This window comes from Stegostoma tigrinum, chromosome 12 (genome assembly GCF_030684315.1).
Source record: "Stegostoma tigrinum isolate sSteTig4 chromosome 12, sSteTig4.hap1, whole genome shotgun sequence".
NCBI lineage: Eukaryota > Metazoa > Chordata > Chondrichthyes > Orectolobiformes > Stegostomatidae > Stegostoma > Stegostoma tigrinum.
In genome coordinates, this window is record NC_081365.1 from 7,242,226 (window position 1) to 7,266,535 (window position 24,310).

Below are 24,310 nucleotides of genomic sequence, written 5' to 3' on the forward strand. Positions count from 1 at the left end.
GGATGACCAGAATTGAACACAATATTCCAAGTATGGTCTAACCAGGGTTTTATAGAGCTGTAGCATAACCTCGCGGCTCTTAAACTCAATTCACCTGCAAATGAAAGCCAACACACCATGTGCCTTCTTTACAATCCTATCAGTTTCAGTGGCAACTTTGAGGGATATATGGACGTGGACACCAAGATCTCTCTGTTCCTCCACACTGCTGAGAATCCTACCATTAACCCTGTATTCTGCATTCAAATTCAACATTCCAAAATGAATTGCTTCACACCTTTCTGGATTGAATTCCAACTGCCACTTCTTTGCCCAGCTCTGCATCCTGTCAATATCCCATTGCAACCTACAACAGCCCTCCATACTATCCACAACTCCACCAACCTTCGTGCCAACAGCAAACTTACTGACCCATCCTTCCAGTTCCTCACCCAAGTCATTTATAAAGATCACAAAGAGCAGAGGACGCAGAACACATCCCTGTGGAACACCACTGGTCACTGGGCTCCAGGCTGAATACTTTCCATCTACTACCACACGGTCTTCTATTGGACAGCCAGTTTTGTATCCAGACAGTCAAATTTCCCTCAATCCCATGCCTCTTTACTTTCTGAATGAGCCTACCATGTGGAACCTTATTGAATGCCTTGCTAAAATCATATATACCACATCCACTGCCCTGCCTTCATCGATGTGTTTTGTCACATCCGCAAAGAATTCAATAAGGCTTGTGAGGCATGATCTGCCCCTCACAGTGCCATGCTGACCGTTCCTAATAAAGCTGTGCTTTTCCAAATAATCATAAATGCTATCTCTCAGAATCGTCTCCAATAATTTACCCACCACAGACGTAAGACTGACCAGTCTGTAACTCCCAGGATTATCCCTATTCCCTTTCCGGAACAAGGGAATGACATTTGCCACCCTCCAATCTTCTGGTACTACTTCAGTGGACAGTAAGATCATTGCCAAAGGGCCAGCAATCTCTCCCCTCACTTCCTGTTGTGGGCATTGTTGCTAAGTTTACAGATGAAGCAAAGAGATGAGGGGGGATGGGTAGTGCTGAAGAAGTGGGAGGCTGCAGAGGACTTGGACAGGCTGGGAGAGTGGGAAAAGGCATGGCACATGAAATACAGTGTCGCAAATTGTAAGGTTATGCATTTTGGTAGGAAGAATAGAGGCATAGTCAATCTTTGAAATGGGAGAGGGCTTCAGAAATCTGAAAGACAAAAGGACTTGGGAGTCCTAGTTCACCAATTTCTTAAGCTTGACATGAATGAATGAATGAATGAATTAGCTTTATTGTCACATTTACTCAATGACTACAGTGGAAAGTTTATATATCGCCACTTACAGCGCCATGTAATGTACAAAGGTACCTAGATTTTGCTTTTGTAGTGACAAGATGTTACAAAATAGAGAAATAAAATGTTGAAGTTTGCTGAAACGAAGGTTCAGAGCAATGGTCTGCCAACCCACACCACACTGGCACCTCGACTCCAGACCACACTGGACCCTGGCTCCAGACCATGCTGGGCTTCACCTTGCGGGTCATGAAACTCGGAGATCGCTTCAGGCTGTCATGCCAGACTGAAAGGATGCCACCCCAGGACCCAGCCCTGGCAGGCCACTACAATAATAATAAAATGTGAGGCTGGATGAACACAGCAGGCTCAGCAGCATCTCAGGAGCACTAAAGCTGACGTTTCGGGCCTAGACCCTTCATCAGAGAGGTGGATGGGGTGAGGGCTCTGGACTAAATAGGGAGAGAGGGGGAGGCGGACCGAAGATGGAGAGAAAAGAAGATCGGTGGAGAGGAGAGTATAGGTGGGGAGGTAGGGAGGGGATAGGTCAGTCCAGGGAAGACGGACAGGTCAAGGAGGTGGGATGAGGTTAGTAGGTAGGAGATGGAGGTGCGGTTTGGGGTGGGAGGAAGGGATGGGTGAGAGGAAGAACAGGTTAGGGAGGCAGAGACAGGTTGGACTGGTTTTGGGATGCAGTGGGTGGAGGGGAAGAGCTGGGCTGGCTGTATGGTGCAGTTGGGGGAGGGGACGAACTGGGCTGGTTTTGGGATGCGGTGGGGGAAGGGGAGATTTTGAAACTGGTGAAGTCCACATTGATACCATTGGGCTGCAGGGTTCCCAAGCGGAATATGAGTTGCTGTTCCTGCAACCTTCGGGTGGCATCATTGTGGCACTACAGGAGGCCCATGATGGACATGTCATCTAAAGAATGGGAGGGGGAGTGGAAATGGTTTGCGACTGGGAGGTGCAGTTGTTTATTGTGAACCGAGCAGAGGTGTTCTGCAAAGTGGTCCCCAAGCCTCCGCTTGGTTTCCCCAATGTAGAGGAAGCCACACCGGGTACAATGGATGCAGTATACCACATTGGCAGATGTGCAGGTGAACCTCTGCTTAATGTGGAAAGTCATCTTGGGCCCAGGGATAGGGGTGAGGGAGGAGGTGTGGGGGCAAGTGTAGCATTTCCTGCGGTGGTGGGGTTGGAGGGCTGTGTGGAGCGAACAAGGGAGTCACGGAGAGAGTTGTCTCTCCGGAAAGCAGACAGGGGTGGGGATGGAAAAATGTCTTGGGTGGTGGGGTCGGATTGTAGATGGTGGAGGTGTCGGAGGATAATGCGTTGTATCCGGAGGTTGGTGGGGTGGTGTGTGAGAACGAGGGGGATCCTCTTAGGGCGGTTGTGGCGGGGGCGGGGTGTGAGGGATGTGTTGCGGGAAATGCGGGAGACGCGGTCAAGGGTCAAGACCTCCATCCCCTCCACCCACTGCATCCCAAAACCAGTCCAACCTGTCTCTGCCTCCCTAACCTGTTCTTCCTCTCACCCATCCCTTCCTCCCACCCCAAGCCGCACCCCCATCTACCTACTAACCTCATCCCACCTCCTTGACCTGTCCGTCTTCCCTGGACTGACCTATCCCCTCCCTACCTCCCCACCTATACTTTCCTCTCCACCTATCTTCTTTACTCTCCATCTTCGGTCCGCCTCCCCCTCTCTCCCTATTTATTCCAGTTCCCTCTCCCCATCCCCCTCTCTAATGAAGGGTCTAGACCCGAAACGTCAGCTTTTGTGCTCCTGAGATGCTGCTTGGCCTGCTGTGTTCATCCAGCCTCACATTTTATTATCTTGGATTCTCCAGCATCTGCAGTTCCCATTATCTCTGGCCACTACAATAGATGGGGAGGCCGCGACACCAGGTCAGTTGGTCATCATGCCACTCCAGCCTGCCTCCATGGGAGGACGTTGTGCCATACTGGAAGGTCGCTCCACCAAGAGGTTGTCAGGCTAGGCCAGAAGGCTCAGTTCGCAGTTAGGAAGGCAAGTGCAATGTTTGCATTCATTTCAAGAGGGCTGGAATATAAGAGTAGAGATGTACTGCTTCAAGGCTGTGGTCAGAGTGCATTTGGAATATTGAATGCAATTTCGGGCCCCATATCTAAAGAAGGATGAGCTGCCATTGGAGGGGGTTCAGAGGAGTTTCGTAAGAATGATCTGAGGAATGAGGTATTGTCTTATGAGTAGAAGTTGAGGATTCCGGGTCTGTACACGATGGAGTTTAGAAAGTTGGGGGTATCAAATTGAAACTGATAAAAGGGCCTGGATAGAGTCAATGTGGAGAAGATGTTTCTATTAGTAGGAGACATTTGGGCTTAAGGACACAACCTCAATGTGAAGGGATAACCCTTCAGAACTGAGACGAGGAGGAGTTTTTTTCAGCCAGAGGGTGGTGAATCTGTGGAACTGATTGCCACAGAGGGCTGTGGACACCAAGTCATTGAATGTATTTAAGACACAGATAGATAAGTTTCTGATTGGTAAGGATATCAAGGGTTATGGGGAGAAGGTAGGTGGGCTAAGAAACATCTCAGCCATGATTGAATGGTGGAGCAGACTCTATAGGCCAAATGGCCTGATTCTGCTCTTACAGCTTAATGATGTTCTGATCTTATGGTCTAACTCTCTGCCACAGAAAATGGTGGAGGCATAAGGATTGAAATTTTCAGGAAGGAGTTAGATGAGAGCAAAAGGAGTCAAAGGGAAAAAGTGGGAATAGGGGACTGAGTTGTATGATCTACTGTGGTCATATTGAATTACAGCACAGGCTCAAAGGGCCGAATGGCCTACTCCTGCACCTATTTTCTGAATTTTTATGAATGAGGCTCAGCAAGCTGATGTGGTATCAAGTCAAGGACCCAACTGTTCAAATCAATGCTGAAACCAAGGTCAATAGAGTGTGGAGTTGGTGAAACACAGCGGGCCAGACAGCATCAGAGGAGCAGGAGAGTCAATGTTTCAGTTCTGGACCCTTCATCAGGAATGGTGAGAGGAAGGGAATGACAAATAAATAGGGGGAGGAGGGCTGGGGCTGGAAGATGTTAAGTGAGATAGTGATAGGTGGATGCAGGTAGTGGGTAGTGGGGATTGGTCGGTGGGAAGGCTGGGATACATTGGTGGGAAAGAAGATGGACAGATTGTTTCAGGTCAAGGAGGCAGTGCTGAGTGGGAGGTTTGGACATGGGATGAGGCCGGAACTGGGGAGATTTTAAAACTGGTGAATTCTATGCTTAGGACACTGGGCTATAGGCTCCCAAGATGGAATATAAGGTGTTGCTGCTTCAGTTTGCGGGTGGCGTCATTGTGGCACAGGAAGGTGCCCAGGATGGACATGTCACCCATGGGGTTGGGGAGGGGGGAGGCGGGGTGGGGTGGTTGGTTACAATGGTTAAACAAATGGAAGGTGCAGTCAATTATCGCATACAGAGAACAGGTGTTCCACAAATCGGTTCCTGAGTCTGTGCTTGGCCTCACCGATGCAGATAATGTGGTTGGTTTGCTCACTGAACTGGTTCATTAATTTGTAAACATTTCATCACCATGCTGGGTAACATCATCAGTACAGCCTCCGATGAAGCGCTGTTGTGCTTTCCTGCCTTGCCTTCAAACTCTGGGGTCTGTTGTAGTTGATTAACTCGTTTCTGGTTTCTCTTTGCAGTGGTGCTTATACAGAGTCTAATTCTATGTGTTTATTCATGGCCTTCCTGATGGATACCCAAGCCTCCAGGAATTACCATGCTTGTTTCTGTTTGGCCTGTCCTGGGACCCTGACATTGTCCCAATCAAGCGAGTGTCTTTTTGTTGCTCGTTGGTGTTCACGTATTTTCGTAGCCAGTTTCCTTCACAACTGTCCAGTGAAATGTTTCTCGCAGTACTTGCATGGGAGTTTGTATATTGTGTTGGCTCTATCCATAGTGGGCCAGGGGACTTTGGTTTTCGTTAGTAGTTGGCCTAGGTTGATGATGCAGGTTTGTGTGCCCCTCTGATTCCCTCTAGCCAGAGGAGTCTTGTGGTCAGTTCAGATATGTTTTTGATGCATGCTAACTGTATCTTCCTGCTGTCATTTGTACAACAGGTATTGTTGGACCCAGCTATTCAGATAGTCATTGTCTCTAAATATTGGGTGAAGGTATTCTTCTTCATTTTGGTGTAGTTCTGGGTTGCTGCAGTGTGTTGTGGCTCATTTGAATAGTGTTTTTTATACAACTCATTTTGCAGGTGTTGGGGTGATTTCTGTCAGGGTTTAAGACTTGATGCGTGTGTGTGGCCTTTCTGTATACTTTGGTCAGAAATTCCCCGTTGGCCCTCGGTTTACCTTTTTCACAATGAAGAAGAATACTTCCATTTAGAGATCTGTTGGATGTGAAGGCTGGTGGGCTGGTGTGTGAGGACTAGAGGGATTCTGTCTTTAATTTGGTTTAGTGGCCAGGGTGGGGGGTTGTGGGTTGAGGGCAGAAGTGGCAGGAAATGCAAGATATGTGGTTGAAGGTATTTTGGATCTCGAGAGAGGGGATGTTGCGGACCTCGAAGTAGAAGCTCATCTGGGATGTCGGGGATTGGAATGCTCCATCATGAGAGCTGAGGAAGTAGATGCAGAGGAATTGAGAAGAAGGGATCACATTCTTGCAGGAGGGTAGGTGAGAGGAGGTGTAGTTCAGGTAGCTGTGGGAGTCATGGGTTTGAAATAAATGTCGGTGCTGAGATAGTTAATGGAGACGGACACAGACAGGTCGAGGAAGAGGAGGAAGGTGTTGGAGATCGTCCAGGTAAATTTGGGGTTAGGGTGAATGGTGTTGGTAAAGTCCTGTTCAAGCTCCTCGCGGGAACACGTGGCAGCACCGATATGATCATCAATGAGGTGAAGGAAAGAGGTGAGGGATGGTACCAGTGTAACTTCGGAAAAGGAACAGTTCCACGTATCCTACGAAGAGGCAGGCATAGCGCAGATCCAAACAGATGCCCATAGCCACCCCCTTTAGTTTGTAGGAAGTGTGAGCTAAAGGAAAAGTTGTTGAGGGTGAGGACAAGTTCTGTTAGGTGGATGAGGGTGTCAGTGGAGAGGGACAAACACAGGGGATACAAGTGTACAGGGGCCGGATGTCCATAAGGAGGTTTTGGGGCCAGGGAATTGAAAGTCTTGGAGGAGGTAGAGGGCATGGTTAGTGTCCCGAATGTTAGTGGGGAGTTCCTGGACCAGGGGGGCAATGACAAAGTTGGGGTAAGTGGAGATGAGTTCAGTGGGACAGGAACAGGCAGAGATAATAGGTCAACCAGATCTGTCAGGTTTGTGAAAATTGGGAAAGAGATAGGAACAGGCGGTGCAGGGTTGAGGAATGATGAAGATGGAAGTTGTGGGTGGGAGGTCTCCTGAGGTGATGTGGATATTGATAGTCTGAGAAATGATGGTTAGTGGTCAGGGGTGGGGTCATAATCAAGAGGGATGGTAAGAAGAGGTGTCAGAGAGTTGGCACCGAGCCTCAGCGATGTAGAGGTTAGTAAGCCATACCACTGCTGCTTTATTGGTGGCTTTGATCGTGAAGTTGGGGTGGGAGTAGAGGGCTACATGCGCCAATAGGGAGAGGTTGGAGTGAGTGAGGGGCTGGAGAGGTTGAGGTGATCAATGTGATGACAGCAGTTGGAGATGAAGAGATCAAGGGAAGTAGGAGGCCTTGGGGAGGTGTCCAGGAGGACGAGGCTTGTTGGGGGTGGGAGAAGGGGTCAGCAGAGGGTGGGTTATAATCCTGGTCAAAGAAATAGGCACGGAGGCTGAGGTGGCAGTAAAAGAATTCAATGTCCTGACAAGTACGGAATACCAGGGGTTACCATGATACTGCTGTATTAAAACTGGGATTTTGATGAGGCACAGGCCTGCAAACAATGAGGAATCACCAGACAGAACAGCCATCAAGAAATATTCAGGATACTCCATGAAATTCCCATGGCTGCACATTTCGATTCAAATGGCTCAAACACATCCACGTTGACAGATCTTCTTAAGGACATAATAGAGGTTCACAAATTGTCTCATATGTACCAGACAGTGTGTAAACCAACAACATAATTTCAACTGACACTTCTAACTCCCAAACCAGTTTTCCAGGGATCTTTTGCTGTGTTGTTTGTACACTGAATGGGACCTTCATCAATATCAAAACTGAGATATCAATATGGACTTTTTTTCTTTGAATTAACCTTTTCAGAGATGTTACGACACACTTCTGGAGGAAGTGGGTCTTGAACCCAGATCTCTGGATCCAGAAGTAGAGTGATTAACACTGTGCCATCCTTATTGTTATGTGGATTGTTACTTGATTCCCAGAGGCCAATCCCTTTAAGAAGATTACATCTGCTATGGGATGTGAACATCTTCGGTTAGGACAACATTTATTGCCCAACTCTAATTACCCAGAGGCCACTATGAGTTAACCACACTGAGGGTCTGGCGTCACATGTAGGCCAGACTAGTTGAAGATGGCAGACTTCCTTCCCTGAAGGACATGAGTGAACCAGATGGATTTTTACATCAATTGTCAACAGCAACTTGGCTGCCATTAGGTGAGCTATTTAATTCCACCTTTTTTTTATTGAATTCAAATTTCAACCTTTTGCCACAGTGAGATTGAACCTATATCTCCAGACACTATCACCTCAAGTGTATGAAGTGTCAAGGAGCAAAATCATATCTGCATTTTGGAAGAGATTGAAGAAACTACCATTTCTTTGAAGAGCAAATGCAGGGTTGGACAATACCTCGCCCTCCAATTTGGCTTAAGACCCGAAAACTGAAAAATCCCATTTTTCTCCATGGGAGTTTTCTCCTCTACTTTGGTTGGGCATCCCTGTTTATGGGAGCAGTGAAGATGATTCTGCTGCAGTCTGCATTCTGTTAGAATGTTCTGGAACAACCATGACAAATTCCCTCATTCTGAGCTAAGAAACCACCCCCACCCCTCCCAAGAATGCACCCACTGTCAAACACTGGAAAAGGACACTGGGAATTGCCTGGAAGTCAAGGCCTTTGGAAAAATGGGGAAACCTTGGGATTAAATGTGGACTCGAGTAGTGTGAGGATGGACCACAAATATCTTTAGAACTTTGTTTAGAAATGTTTAATTTTGAGCATTAAAAAAAATACAATATTCAACAAACCGTTAAAAAACAAGCTGAAACGTCTGATGTAGCTGAAACAAACAGAACGTGGCACAAGCCAAAAGGCTCACAGAGGTGAAGTTAGTCACATGGGCGCACTTGGCAAAAGCTGAAAACTTGTTCATCACACATGTAGCATGCACCCTGAGAATAAGCAACAATTCAAGCTGTTTCAATGCTGCTTTGCACATAATGAAAGGTGTGAGAACAGAAATGCTACCTCAAAACTCCCATACTGATTAGTCCTTTTTTCTCACTTTTTGTAAAGTCCTAACTAGTGTTTTGGATGAAAGAAAATTACAGTTCAGAGGCATAAGGAAGTGACAATTTTAATGTTTCCTTCTTTCTATCCATAGATGCTTTTACATACCTCTGACCATCTTTTCTTCCACCACAAAATCACTCACGTCTGGACTTAAATTTAAAATTTATAAGCATTGCCCAAACCTGATGGCTTTATTTAACTCATGTTCATGCCAACTGGAAGCCAAGTGCTTCTCCAGGAATTGGTAGCTCTGTACTGTAAGGATCTTTCATCTTTCTGTTACCTAATAAAACCTGGCAGGCAACGCTATCTTCCTCACTTAAATCAAGAAAAAATTATTCTGCAGAGAGGTTTTACATATTATGTTCTGCAGCCAATTAGCACATGAATGGACACCCAGAGAGAAAATAGGGAGGCAGACCTCAAAATTTAAGAGCTATCTGATAAGGAGGAGAGCAATGTAAGGCTGGTCTCTTTGTACAGAGTGCTTGATAAGCCTATATGAACAAACAACATCAAATGGTGCAGACTTCTCGAACAGTTCACTCAGGTGAGCTTTTCACATGACTCGCACCGTAGCTCAGTTACAACACGGTGTTCAGAAAGAATGCCTTCCCATCGCCACCATGCCACTTCAGCTCCTCGGGAAGGCTAATGCCATGTTGATCGGCACCGGGAACATGATGGTGGAGTTTCGCTCCGAAGCAACCTCGGAGAGTGTCTGGAGGTAGCGCAGCTGCAAGGCGCTTGGACTCATTGACATCACCGTGGCTGCATCTTTGAGAGCGCGGGAGGCATTCAACTCACCTTCTGCAGCGATCACCTGTCAAACAGATGGTCAAGTCTGAAACAAGAGACAATCTTTCTCCCTGATAGTATGTCTATTCACAGGGGGCATCCTTATAGATCTCTGTAACCCAGTCTCCTAACTGAAGTATTTTGTAGACACTTTCTAACCAACAGATTCAGAGGCAGGCCTCCTGGCTGAGAGTCAAGGGCACTATCACTGTGTCACAACAGCCCTGTTGACACTTTTTAAAAAAATTTTCACCAATGTTTCCAACCGACTTGTTTTTGGAGATGCAATTACACCTCTGGAGCAGGTGGGACTTGAACCCAGGTGTTTCAGTCCAGCGTTGGGGACACTACCTCTGCACCACAAGACAGCCCCGGTTCACTTTTGATTTCACAAGGAAAAATCAAAGACATTCACTCATGAGTTGACAGCCCTTGAAGAGGCTGATCTTCTATTTTGTACATCTTCTTGAGCAAATAAAATAAGCAAATTAACTAAAAGCAGTACTGTTAAGGGATGCCATAATTAAAATAGTACAAGACTAACAGATCCTCTTCATACTTGGTTGCAATCCAATAGAACAGATGAGGGATCTGGTTGGCTAGAAGGCTGGTTTGTGATGCAGAGTGATGCCAACAGCATGGGTTCATTTCCTACACCGGCTGAGGTTACCAGGCAGGTCCCAATTTCTTAAGCTCAACCCTCACCTGACACATGATGACCCTCAGGAAAAACAAATCTCTCAACAGTTGTCTCTCCAATGAGAGAGCAGTCCTCCAGGACGTTGGTGACTACCACAAGAGCAATTAACCAATTAATTTAAAGGACTATAGAAGGATTCTAATAAAAATTAATTGTCAAAATACATGTTCAAAGCCTGGTGAAATACTCTAATCCCTGTGGTGCCCACCAATTGGGAAAGACCTCAAGGTAATCAGTAAACATTGCACGCTGTCCTGTCTTGGACACCCAGTGCAATGATGCTGTGAACTTAAGATGTGTATTTTGTCTTGGCTTCTTTTAGAGAATGATTGGGGGACAGGTGTAGGACATCCACGAGAAGAAAAATAACTTATGAAGCCTTGATAACAAAGTGTGGGGCTGGATGGACACAACAGGCCAAGCAGCATCTTAGGAGCACAAAAGTTGACGTTTCAGGCCTAGACCTCTCATCAGAAAAGCCTTGGGTGCTTTTTTTTAAAAGTTGGAACAATAGAAGCAGCCTGAATAGGTGAGGTTGAGCTCTCACAGAACTAGGGATGTTTAGTTAGCCTTCAACAGTAGTGGCTGGATTCTGAGCAGGGTTGGGAGGCAGTGAATCTCTCGTGGCTTCTACACACACTCTCCCAGAATCATTTTTTGATGTTCCTTCCTCTTGGGTTGGAGAACTGCATGTGGGCAACACAGTGTGCAGGAACACAGCAGGCCACGCAGCATCAGCGGAGCAGGAAAGCTGACATTTTGGCTGAGACAATCTGCTTTCTGAATTTTCCTTTTGCCAAGGTATGTTCATGGGATGTTACTACATTGGAACAATTAACTAGTAATAGTTACTGTATCTATTATTCTGTTACATTTACTAATAGAGTTATATCAATGCCTTCTTTCTTTCATTGTATTTTAACAATATTGTTTGAATAAATTGTGTTTTGCTTGACATCGAGTCGTTTGACAAATCAAATGCATCTGGAGCACAACATCTCACATGTACCTTTAAGGTAAGAAAACATTAGGGTCTAGGCTATCTTCTTGGTACATTTTGAGGGGGTCTGCTCTCGTCCATGACACCACACCTGGACATAACCATGGAAAAGAGCAGGCTGTAGTCTGCAGCAGACCCTTCAACAGCCTCCTGCATGTACCTCCTGACATTCACCGAGGACAGGCCCAGGAGCAGACTCATGATGGGGCTCTCCGATGCGCCCATCTCCCTCTAAATGGATGAGCAAAGATCGGGAGCACAGATGTTAAGTACAAATAAAGTCTAAAGAGGAAGCTGCTCATGAAAGAAACCAGGGGCTACGGTCCGTGCAGACATATCTCACAGGCCGCTTGTTCCAGGCCACAGAGAATACAGGGGGCTGAGGAATCCACAAACTATCATACCAGCATTTACTGCACAGGAATGTTGTATGTGACACAATCTATGCCAAATCCTTGATGCTTCGAAGGAGTACACTCTCTTCATGCTATTTTGTTCAACCAATACAAAAAAACCGAATGAAATTAGGCCAAATTAATCAGGCAATAGCCCCTCAAAGGGGCAGTGGAATTAAAACCAGTATCAATTGAAATGAAAATGACATTCCATGGCGTTATGCTGTACCCCAACCCCTGTGCCACCCACCACTCATGGTAAAGGTGAAGGATATTCAAGGACACCTTGTGCTTCCATTCTAAGCTGAGTCCCTTTATATGTGCTTCAGTCTATAATGAAACAATCTCCATCACCAGTCAGTCATTCACAATAGTTCCAACGTACCCCAACATCCAGACCCCCATAGCAGCGGCAAGAATTCTCGACTTGTGAAGATAGATAAATCCCCTGGGCCGGATGGCATTTATCCTCGGATCCTCTGGGAAGTCAGGGAGGAGATTGCTGAGCCTTTGGCATTGATCTTTAACTCGTCATTGGAATAGTGCCAGATGACTGGAGGATAGCAAATGTGGTTCCCCTGTTCAAGAAGGGGAGTAGAGACAACCCTGGTAATTATAGACCAGTGAGCCTTACCTCAGTTGTTGGTAAAGTGTTTGAAAAGGTTATAAGGGATAGGATTTATAATCATCTAGAAAAGAATAAATTGATTAGGGATAGTCAGCACGGTTTTGTGAAGGGAAGGTCGTGCCTCACAAACCTTATTGAGTTCTTCGAGAAGGTGACCAAATAGGTAGATGAGAGTAAACTGGTTGATGTGGTGTATATGGATTTCAGCAAGGCGTTCGATAAGGTTCCCCACAATAGGCTATTGTACAAAATGCGGAGGAATGGGATTGTGGGAGATACAGCAGTTTGGATCGGAAATTGGCTTGCTGAAAGAAGACAGAGGGTGGTAGTTGATGGGAAATGTTCATCCTTTCGACCAGTTACTAGTGGTGTACCACAAGGGTCGATGTTGGGTCCACTGCTGTTTGTCATTTTTATAAATGACCTGGATGAGGGTGTAGAAGGATGGGTTAGTAAATTTGCAGATGACACTAAGGTCAGTGGAGTTGTGGATAGTGAGGAAGGATGCTGTAGGTTGCAGAGAGACATAGATAAACTGCAGAGCTGGGCTGAGAGGTGGCGAATGGAGTTTAATGCAGACAAGTGTGAGGTGATGCACATTGGTAGGAGTAACCGGAAGGCAAAGTACTGGGCTAATGGCAAGATTCTTGGTAGTGTAGATGAGCAGAGAGATCTCGGTGTCCATGTACACAGATCCTTGAAAGTTGCCACCCAGGTTGACAGGGCTGTTAAGAAGGCATACAGTGTTTTAGCTTTTATTAATAGAGGGATCGAGTTCCCGAACCAAGAGGTTATGCTGCAGTTGTACAAAACTCTGGTGCGGCCGCACTTGGAGTATTGCGTACAGTTCTGATCACCACATTATAAGAAAGATGTGGAAGCTTTGGAAAGGGTGCAGAGGAGATTTACTATGATGTTGCCTGGTATGGAGGGAAGGTCTTATGAGGAAAGGCTGAGGGACTTGAGGCTGTTTTCATTAGAGAGAAGAAGGTTGACAGGTGACTTAATTGAGACATATAAGATAATCAGAGGGTTAGATAGTGTGGATAGGGAGAGCCTTTTTCCTAGGATGGTGACGGCAAGCACGAGGGGGCATAGCTTTAAATTGAGGGGTGAAAGATATAGGACAGATGTCAGAGGTAGTTTCTTTACTCAGAGAGTAGTAAGGGAATGGAACGCTTTGCCTGCAACAGTAGTAGATTCTCCAACTTTAAGTACATTTAAGTCATCATTGGACAAACATATGGACGTACATGGAATAGTGTAGGTTAGATGGGCTTGAGATCGGTATGACAGGTCGGCACAACATCGAGGGCCGAAGGGCCTGTACTGTGCTGTAATGTTCTATGTTCTATGACTTCCACAAACAGTTGCGTCAGAAATTGCTGCAACATTTCTCTCCTAAATGACTGAGCTCAACTTTGAACGTCTGGCAACGTCAAACTGGATGACTAACAATGGGAGAGGGACCATCAATGAGGGTCATGCCCTCTGGAGGCAGACTGTTCAGAAGGGTACGGGGAAAAGGTGAGAATGAATCAAATCTTTAGCTCCCTGAGAAGAGGCTGCAGAGCAAACAGATGCTAGAGAAAGGATCCTCTCAGCTGTAAATGTAGCAGAGACTGCTACACCTGAGCTAGGCTTCCATGTCACACCAGAGGAGGCTTAAGAACAGGTTTGAACACTGTGTTGCCATCATGTATCTGAGGAGGTGGGAAATGGTCGCCACTATTTTAACATCATTTTAATATGCTCCCACTGTGACATTCCTTATTAGGGAACACAAGTTTCTCATGTATCGGAGATAGTCGGAACTGCAGATGCTGGAGTCTGAGATAACAAGATGTAGAGCTGGATGAACTCAGCAGGCCAGGCAGCATCAGAGGAGCAGGAAGGCTGATGTTTCGGGCCTAGACCCTTCTTCAGATTTATTTTCTCATGTATCAGATGCTTTTAAACATTATCGACACTTCAGTCAATCATGGGTGAGATGCCTGCCACATTTATATACCCTGCACTCATTATTTAATGCCCTTTGCTTCAGTATCATTCTGTTGCATTGGCACTCAACTATTCCAATGCGAATGAGAGAAGACTGGCATTGATTCTGTCTGGATAGATGGATATGGCACTCAATCATGAAGGCCTGGAAATACGCTGTCGCAGGATTTGACACAAAGGCTAACCTCTACCCGCTCCCAGACATTGTAGCTCAATCGGGCAGATAAAGATAGTGCTGGCACCAGATTTAGGAAACAATAGCCAGTTACGTCAACCCCCGAGGTCAGCCCTCAAACAGCCAGAATTTTTTTAATTTTCTTTTATTCATTCATGGGGTGAGGGCATCACTGGCTAGGCAGCATTTATTGCCCATCCCTAATTGCCCAAAGGGCAGTTAAGAATCAACCATATTACTGTGGGTCTGGAGTCACATGTAGGCCAGACCAGGTAAGGATGGCAGTTTCCTTCCCTACAGGACACTAGTGAACCAGATGTGATTTTCCTGACAGTCAGCAATGGATTCACGGTCGTCATTAGATTCTTAATTCCAGATATTTATTGAATTTAAATTCAATTACCTGCCATGGCAGGATTTGAACTTGGAACCCCAGAACGTTATCTGGGTGTCTGGATTAACAGTCTAGCGATTGTGCCACTCGGCCATCGCCTCCCCAATTATTCACTCGTGGGATCAGAGGTTGGCCAACATTTATTGCCCATTTGTCACTGCCCTTGGTAAGATGGTGATGAGATGAGTGACTAACTCAACCATTTCAGAGGAAGTCGAGAGGCAGTTGCTGTAAGACCTTACAATAAAAGGAACAGTATAGGCTGTTCAGCCCTTTCAGCTGATCTGAAATTCCTCACATCCACTTTCCTGCCCTCTCCCCATAACCCTTGATTCCTCAACTGATCAAGAATCTATCTCTGCCTTAAATATGCACAAGAACTCTGCCCTCACAGATCTCTGTGGCAAGGAGTTCCAAAAATTCACAGCCCTCTGAGAGAAGACACTGCTTTGCTCTGGAGTCACATGTAGGCCAGTCTAGGCAAGGTTCCCTAAAGGACTTAACTTTCCCAGGTGGGTTGTTCCAGCAATTTTAAACGGTTTCAGGATCATCATTAGATTATTCATTCCTGATATTTTTAATTCAATTCAAATTCCGTCATCTGGATTCAAACCCAGGTCCCCAGAACATTAGTTGAGTTTGTCTCGCAATAATGCCACTAGACCTTTGCCTCCCCTTTCCTTGTGGACATATTTCCACAGCACTCAAAATGCAACAGAGGAGAATATATCAAAATTTTTTTCTTCCGCCACTAGTGTTCATCGGTTACAATAACATCGGAGTTGGAATTGAAGAGGCAACTGAATCACTCAGGAATGTATTCACACCCATCTGCTGTGGAACAGGGCTCCCTCAGCTCAGTTTGCATGTTAGAGGGCAACCATTGAGGGTTAGGGAGTTGAAGGGAGGAGGCCGTGGACTGAAAACTCCAGGGTTACATTCAATTGAAACAAGCTGGGAGAGAGGGGCTGCAAAATTGATGATCTTTGCTTAGATTGTTATTGACTCAAAAGGGAGCCAAGGAGCATTTGGAGGCCAGGCAGAAATTTGGAGTTAGGGCCATACCCTGAGGAACCATGAGATTATTGAATGAATGAGCCAAATGGCCTCCTCCTGCTCCTATTTCGCTCGTCCTTATTGAATTTGTCCAGAGGTGAAAGCCAACCTGATTATCCCATCACATTCCCAACACGTGGCTGAGCAGGTCTCGCACCAACTTACCTTGGCTTTGGCATCTCTCACAGCTTCAGCCTCGGCTGCCATCGCTCTTTGCAAAGCCACCGGCAGTCTGACGTCTTTAAACTCCACTCGCTCAACCTTAATCCCCCATTCCTTCGATGCATCGAACAGAAGATGCTGAGGGTGGGGAACAAGGACAAGATAATCAGAACACAAAGGTGTGGTACAACAGTTGCACTGGGTTACACAACAATCTGAGAGCTTATACTGATTACCCTCGAGTATCTGTGGTGTGGCTACTGAGAACGTTATAATAAGGGTGGAGCCCAACACTGTTAGGCATGAGAAACCAATGTTAGGATCATAGGAATATAGGAGGAGGAGTACATTACATCTGACGCCAGCTTCTCCCCCTCAAACTGCACGATGAATTCTATCATATTTTGATCACTGCCCACTAGGGTTTCCTTACCTTAAGCTCCCTAATCAAGTCTGCCTCATTACACATCACCAAATTCAGAATTGCCTGTTCCCTCATGGGCTCTACCACAAGCTGTTCCAAAGCATCTTGTAGACATTCCATGAATTCTTCTTCTTGGGATCTGCTGCTGACCTGATTTTCCTAGTCTACCCGCATATTGAAGTCCCCCATGATTTGTGTAATAGTGCCTTTCTTACCTGCCTGTTCCATCTCCTGATTTATTTTCTTCTCCACATGCTGACTACTATTTGGAAACCAGTACATAACTCCCATCAGGGTTCTTTTTCCCTTTCTGGTTCCTCAAATCTACCCTTACAGATTCTACACCTTCTGAGTTGATATCAATTCTTCCTATCAACCTAATGTAATGTCTTATTAACAAGGCAGCTCTGCCCCTTCTGTTCAACTGGCCATCCTTTCGATAGGATGTGTATCATTGGATATTTAATTCCCAGCCCTGATCCCCTTGCAGCCACGTCTCTGTGATGCCCACAAAATCGTACCTACCAATTTCATTACGCTCTCCAAGCACATTAACCTTGTTTCGTCTACTGCATGCTTTAATTACAATACTCCCAGTCCTGCATTGACTGCTCCACTTCTCATAGATGCCCCCTTATCTGCTGTGCATGAAGTTAGATTTCTGATCATTTCCATTGCTTTTTTTGGAAACTTTAATCACTTCTCTTGAGCCGACACCCTCTCCCTTAACTTTTTCCATAATTTTCCATGCAACTGAATTCACTACCTCCCTCCACAACCCTGGCGCTATTTAGCCTTTATTGAGAACGAGGTCAGCAACGGATAAACTGAGAGTCTTTTCCATTGGAAAAAACTAGGAGCAGGGGTAGGCCATTCGGCCCTTCGAGCCTGTTCCGCCATCCAATGCCATCATGGCTGATCATCCAACTCAGTTCCCAGTTCCTGCTTTCTTCCTTTGATCCCTTTAGCCTTATGACCAAATTCCAATTCCTTCTTGAAACAGTCAACGTTTTTACCTCAATTGCTTTCTGTGGCAGCGAATTCCACAGACTCATCACTCTCTGGATGAAGAAATTTCTCCTCCTCTCAGTCCTAAATGTCCTGCCCTGTATCCTTAGCCTGTAACTCTGGCTTCAGGACTGTTCAGGACAGTTACTGGAACATTCTCCTGCCTTTCTCCTGTATAGTCCTGTTGGAATTTTATTGGCTTCTCTGAGAGCTCCCTTATTATTTTAAATTTCTCATTAAAATAGCCCTAACTAATCCACCTTCTTTTCAGATGTCAGTTTGCCAAATGTTTGTTGCACTCTATCCAGAGCCAGAAGATCCTTTCTCAGATAGGGAGACCAAAACCGTACACAACATTCCAGGTGCTGTCTCAGAAAGGCTGTGTACAGTTGCAGCAAGGCATCCTCTCGCTATGAAGGCCGACATCCCATTTGCCTTCTTCACCATCTGCTTCCCCTGCATGCTTACTTTCAATGACTGCTGTACAAGGACACCTAGATCCCATTGAAGCTCCTCTTCTCCTAATCTATTGCCATTTGGATAATAATCTGCGATCCTGATTTTGCTACCAAAATGGGTAACCTCAGTTACCTACATATTACTTCATTTGCCATGAATCGTCCAAACCACACTGGAGCTTTTCTGCATCTTCCTCACAGATCACCCCTCCCACCCAGCTTTGTGTCACTGTACTGAGGGTGAACCGCATTATGAAGGCAGTGTTTTACCTATGAGTTTTGCACTGAGGATGCTATGTATTATGGATCAAGAAACTTGTAGTAAGCTTGGTTCAGTTTGACTCTTTTGATTAAGTGTAACTGTTGATGAGATGTAATTTATTCCCATGCTGTTGGTCTACCTCCATCTCCTGTGCCATGTGTTCCCGATCAGAAAGAATGTCTGACAGGCTCTTGGTGCCCAGAATGTTCCGCAATGTTGTCTGGGCCAGCAGGTGAGTAACACTGTTCACATTGATTACACTGATGACTGACTTCACAGGATCGAAGATACGATAGTAGACAATCGCATCCACCATTATTGTGACAGAGTCTTTCGTTAATACCTGCAGATAAAGCCTATTAAATGGGTTAACTGTATTAACAACAACAGATAACTGTCCCTAGAGCTAAAAGGTAGGTGTAAAGGTGATAAGATACGCAATAAACAACTAGATGTTATAGCTCATGAACATTTGTTGAACGTGGCACACCTCCACCTTTTGTTCTTGGGAACTCTACAGCCTTCTGCACTCAATATCGAGTTCAACAATATTAGAGCTTGAGGCGCCTTCACCCATTCCTTATCCCAACCCCCACACACCAGAGATAATGGGAACTGCAGATGCTGGAGAATCCAAGATAACAAAGTGTGGAGCTGGATGAACACAGCAGGCCAAGCAGCATCTCAGGAGCACAAAAGCTGACCCCGGGTCTGGGCCCAAAACGTCAGCTTTTGTGCTCCTGAGATGCTGCTTGGCCTGCTGTGTTCATCCAGCTTCACACTTTGATAACCCACACAGCAGGACTTGTTGTCACATGGTCTGCTATTGCACACAACCCATTGTTAGCCACTAATTGTCCCTATTAATAGCTATTCATTCGTTATCCACCCCTTTGTCTGTCTGTTTTCCTCTTTCTTTGAGCTCTATCTCCACCTATCGTTTAGTCCTTATCCCCTCCTCCTACCCTTTTTTTAACATTAAAAAATCATCTGTTCCACAGCAACCTTCAGCTCTGGGGAAGGGTCACTCAACCCAAATTGTTAACTCTGATTTCTCACCATAGATGCTGCTAGGCCTACTGAGCCTTTCCAGCAATTTCTGTTTTTGCTCCTATCTAAACAGAACGCTGTTTGCCACAAAGTAAAGGAGCGTGTTCATTCTATTGTGAATCATCCAGGTGCTTGGGGAACATATAGTTCCCTATTGTTTTCTCCATGGCAACATTTCAGCCAATCAGAGTTGAGTCACACACCAACCAGCACTTTTTCTCCTCTAGTATCAATTGTTTTGATTATTTGAAATTTGGCATTCTTGCAATTGTCCTGAAACACCAAGGCGAACAGCTTCAGCAACATGACCCTTTACTCAGGAGTAATGTACTTCTGTCAACTTGATTCATGGGCCATAGCTTGGCTGCCTGGGTCAGCACTTATTGCCTGTTCCTAATTGCCATTGAGAAGGTGAGCTGCCTTCTTGAACCACTACAGTCTGCATGTTTTGATTGACCCACAATGTCCTAAGGGAGTGAATTCCAGGATTTTGAACCAGTGACACTAAAGGATCAGCAATATATTTCCAAGTCAGGATAGTGAATGGTTTGGAGGGGAATTTGTAGAGGCTAGAGTTCCGAAGTATGTGCTTCCCTTGTCATTCTAGATGGAAGTGGTCATGGGTTTGGAAGGTGCTCTCTGAGGATTTTTGGTGAATTTCTGCAGTGCATCTTGTGCACTGCTACAGAGCTGCTGCTACTGAGAGTCATTGGTGGATAGAGTGAATGTTTGTGGATGTGGGGCCAATCAAGCGGCTGCTTTGTCCTGGATGGTGTCAAGCTTCTTGAGTGTTGTTGGAGCTGCACCCATCCGGGCAAGTGGGGAGTATTCCATCACACTCCTGGCTTGAGCCTTGAAGATGGTGGACAGACTTTGGGAATCAGGAAGTGAGTTACTCACCGCAGTAATCCTAGCCTCTGATTTGCTCTTTGTGAGACAGCATTTATGTGGCTAGACCTGTCCAGATTAGACACTATAAAAGAAAGCTAGTGTATTTTTTATAACTAGAAGCTCCAAGAAAACACACAAAGATGTATTAAGATAATCTCCTGTCAGGGAAATTGCTTGATAGCTTGCTGTTCAGGTCACGTTCTGTGGTTGTAAATATTACTTTTAATAACTGTTATTAAAATCACTGATGACTACTATGAAATGAAAGCCAGTAAACTGGCTTAGTTATGACTATTGTTTAATTATCAGCACTCTTCAATGTCAACCTATAATTTTCTAACCCAGGATTAGCAAATCCCTTCTGAGGTATTTGTAAATTTTCCTGTGGTAACATGTCAAAAAGTATGTTAATTTCTTCAATGTCAACATCCTTCCACAAAAAAATAAATTAACTATTCATGCATGTCACTGCTGTTGTGACTGCATTTCTAAATTAACATATTGAGGCAGGGCACTTTCAAATATATCTGGGGTAAGGACATTATGGCAAAACTGATAGAATTTAATTCTTAAAGCTCATTTCATAATTTCAAAAACACTACAAAGTGCTTTAAAGCCATTTGAAGTGCAATCATTGTTGTAAATTAAAGTGATACAGCAGTCAATATATGGATGTCAAACTCCCACAAACAGCACTGTTACAAATGATCGGTTAATCTGCTTCTTAATGATGCTGGTTGAGGATTAAATACAAATCTGGAAGATGCTCTGTTTTGAAGTGGTGATAAATAAACACATACATACACCATAACTCCTTGAATCTACCTTGTTTGGCCACCTATGGGGTCACCCCGAGAGTGGAAGAGATCAACGTCCGTTACGAGGGACCGCGGATACCATGTGATTGCAACAGATGAGATCTGTATCAAGCACTGGGTGCCCAGACGATCCACTTTGTAACAGTATTAAGGGTTCTGACCTGACAGGGCAGCGGGACATCACTTTGATGTTTCATCCAAAAAGCCTGTAGTTACAATGTCAGGTGTGTCACCCTGGACTTTGGGCTAAACGTCATAGAATGGGATTCAACCATCGACCTTCTGATTCAGGGTCATCAGTGTTAGCACTGCATGGATACCTTACTGTGACTTCAACAGCATAAAGACTGAGGCACAGGAAGATACATGGCTCAGCGGGAGAGAGAGAGAGAGAGAGAGACAGCGGGCGTGCAGTTCAGTGGTATGTTTGACATTCCACCAGCACAAAAACAATGGGACGAATGGCCTCTGGCACTTGTGTACCATCTACACAATAAATTGCAACAACTCACCATGGCAGCACCGTCAAAACCTGTGGCCTGGAAAGATTAGGACAAGAAGCACATGGGAAAAGGATTCTTGTGGTGTAGTGTCAGTGTCTCTACCTTTGGGTTCAGATTCCACCTGCTCCAGAGGAGTGTAATAGCAGATTGCTAGACTCAAACAAAAAGAAGCACATGGCAGTATCAGCAATTCCCAATTTCTGTCAGGTGTCGTTCAAGCCTCGAAATCACACTATCACAGGATTAAAAGCCTGCAACTCCCTTTTCAACTGCACGGTGGGACCACATTCTCCTTGCAAACTGTAGTGGTTCACAAAAGGCCCTGAGACCCTCACCTCCTTAAGGTCCTTAAGGATAAGCCAATAATTGTCTATCCCAATGTTGACAACTACAGTCCAAGCAACAAATGAATAAAAGTTCATGGGCCTATGCCTGGGACCGTCTCCTTTCAGGTACAGCAGCAGCAGTTTGGGGTTTCAATTAGACTTGATGTTGTGTGTTATGGAAAGGCAGACTGTGATTCGTCTGCTCAGGATGGCCATCTCTCCCAGCTCCACACCTCTCACACCATTAGGGCAACATCAGGCGGTGATAGTATCTGGTGGGAGCAGCTTTGGTCCCACCATAACATTATACAGAAAGATGACTAATTCACCCATCCTGTTTGTATGTGGCTGTTTGAAAGGCATACCCGATTAGCACCTCTTTCTGTTCCCAGTAAATACTACCTCTTCAAGGCACTTTGGAAAGTCAGATTTGAACCAGCTTCCCTCTCCTTCCAACCCATAAAAACTAGTTATATAATTTTATTTTTCTTAGTTTCCTTTGCTGACCACTCTAAATTCTTCGGTCAGGCACCACTTCTTTACTATAACTCTTCATGATCCTGAAAACCCTCGTTGAACCAACCGTTAACTTCCTGTATCTTTCTGGTCTTTGTCCCTTCATGAGTGGAGGCCATGGCCTCATGATATTATCGCCAGACACTGGGGATCTGGTTTGAATCCTGCCATGGCAGATGGTGGAATTTGAATTTTAAAAAAATCTAGAATTAAGACTCTGATGACAACAGTGAAACACTGTTGATTTTTGGGAAAAGTCCATATGGCTCATTAATGTATTTTAGAGAAGGAAATTATGTCCTTTCCTGGTCTGGCCTACATGAGACTCACGCAATGAGGCTGACCCTTAACTACCCTCTGGAAAATAAGGGATGGGCAATAAATGCTGTCCCAGCAAGCGACACCCTCATCTCATGTATGCATAAAACAAAAGAATTGCTTCCAATCTAGTCTGACCTCAGTCCCTCTATAGGGCCTAAATGCTCACAACCCCAAACCACCTTAACCACCCAACAGGACCAACCACACTTACCCTACCAATCAAACCTACCACAACCATTCAAAAAATGGAGAGTGTTAGTTATAGAGTCAGAATAGGGTGGAGCTAGCTATTATGAGGGGGCATAGGTGGATGTAGTGGAGATGTCAGAGGTAGGTTCTTTACTCAGAGTGGTCGGGGCATGGAATGCATTGCCGGAGAGGGTAGTGGAGTCGGCCTCATTAGAGGCATTTAAGCAATTATTAGGTAGGTATATGGATGATAGGAGAAGGTGGGGTGGTGGTTAGATAGAGCTTAGGCTTAGTGTAAAAATTCAGCACAACATTGTGGGCCGAAGTGTCTTTACTGTGCTGTAATGTTCTATGTTCTACGTTCTAATGGCACTCAAAACATTAACTCTGATTCTCCAAACATTTTCATTGATTGGTCCAAATGACCTGGCCTGCCCTTTTTCCTTGGAGTGATCACATGATGTGGACGTTGCTGGCTGCGCCAGCATTTCATGCCCATCCCCAATTACCTTTGAGAAGGTGATGGTGAGTTGCCTTCTCAAAGAACTGCAGTCCATAAATGCCTTTAGGGAGAGAATTCCAGGATTTTGCAGCAGGGGTATATTTTCAGCTGTATATTTTCAACTCAAGATGGTGTGTGTCTCGAAGGAGACCCTCCCACCTCCATTATTTTTGAGTTAATTGAAAAACAGGGTTCAACAAAGGAGAGAATTTATTCAATAAATACACCAAGATGTTTCTCTGCCATTAGCTCACATTGCTCTGGATGGTAACTCTATTTACAGTTCATAGCTAGAATTGCATTAACATTTCTGTCATTCTTTCATGTGAATTTACCATCGATTCCCATCAACGGGTGAGACTTACCTCTTGTGGTGGGACAGAGAATGACACTGTCCTCAAGTCAACTAGATTAACTGTATCAGTACAAGGTAAAATCCAGAAAATACCTAAAAGGAAGGAATAAAATATTGTCACACTTCCAGTTAAGCAATGGCAAGTTTCTAATGTGGCAAAATGTGCCAAAGAGCTTCTGAGAAGTGGAAGTTAAATGAAATTTAACATCGAGTCACATGTGGTAATCTGATTGAAAGCTTCATCAATAATGTAGGTTTTAAGGGCCTTTCTTCAAGGACACAAGACAGGTAGAGCAGTGGGGTGTTTACAGAAGGAATTCTAGAACTCAAGATTTCAGTGGGCAGTGACATGGTTTGATGATAAAAATCAAGGAGGTAGGCGCAAAAATGTAGCATTGGAGCAACACCGAGGTCTGGGAAAAATGTCGGGACCAGGGTGATATGGATAATTTTAGGGGTTGGACAGATTTGATAATAAAGATTATAATTGAAATGCCACTGCAAAGCGTAGGTTGCTGAGGGCAGTTAGGGCAGGACTTGTTTGTTCTTTTCTTCTTTTTAATTCTCTCAAGAGATTTGGGAACTGTTGGCAAGGCCAGCTTTTTGCACGTTCTG

The 24,310-nt window shown here is 45.1% G+C and overlaps 1 protein-coding gene across 1 annotated transcript in view; it reads right to left on the bottom strand.

Moving 5' to 3' along the window:
- Positions 1-8,471: 8,471 nt before the first annotated feature.
- LOC125457189 (stomatin-like) overlaps positions 8,472-24,310 on the bottom strand; it is a 28,519-nt gene continuing 12,680 nt past the window's right edge. The window contains exons 4-7 of the mRNA XM_048541076.2: positions 23,706-23,788; positions 18,364-18,567; positions 16,076-16,210; positions 8,472-9,586 (exon numbers count right to left, since the gene is read on the bottom strand). Coding sequence (XP_048397033.2) covers positions 9,398-9,586; positions 16,076-16,210; positions 18,364-18,567; positions 23,706-23,788 — 611 coding nt within the window. The 3' untranslated portion in view covers positions 8,472-9,397. The remainder of the gene's footprint in view (positions 9,587-16,075; positions 16,211-18,363; positions 18,568-23,705; positions 23,789-24,310) is intronic.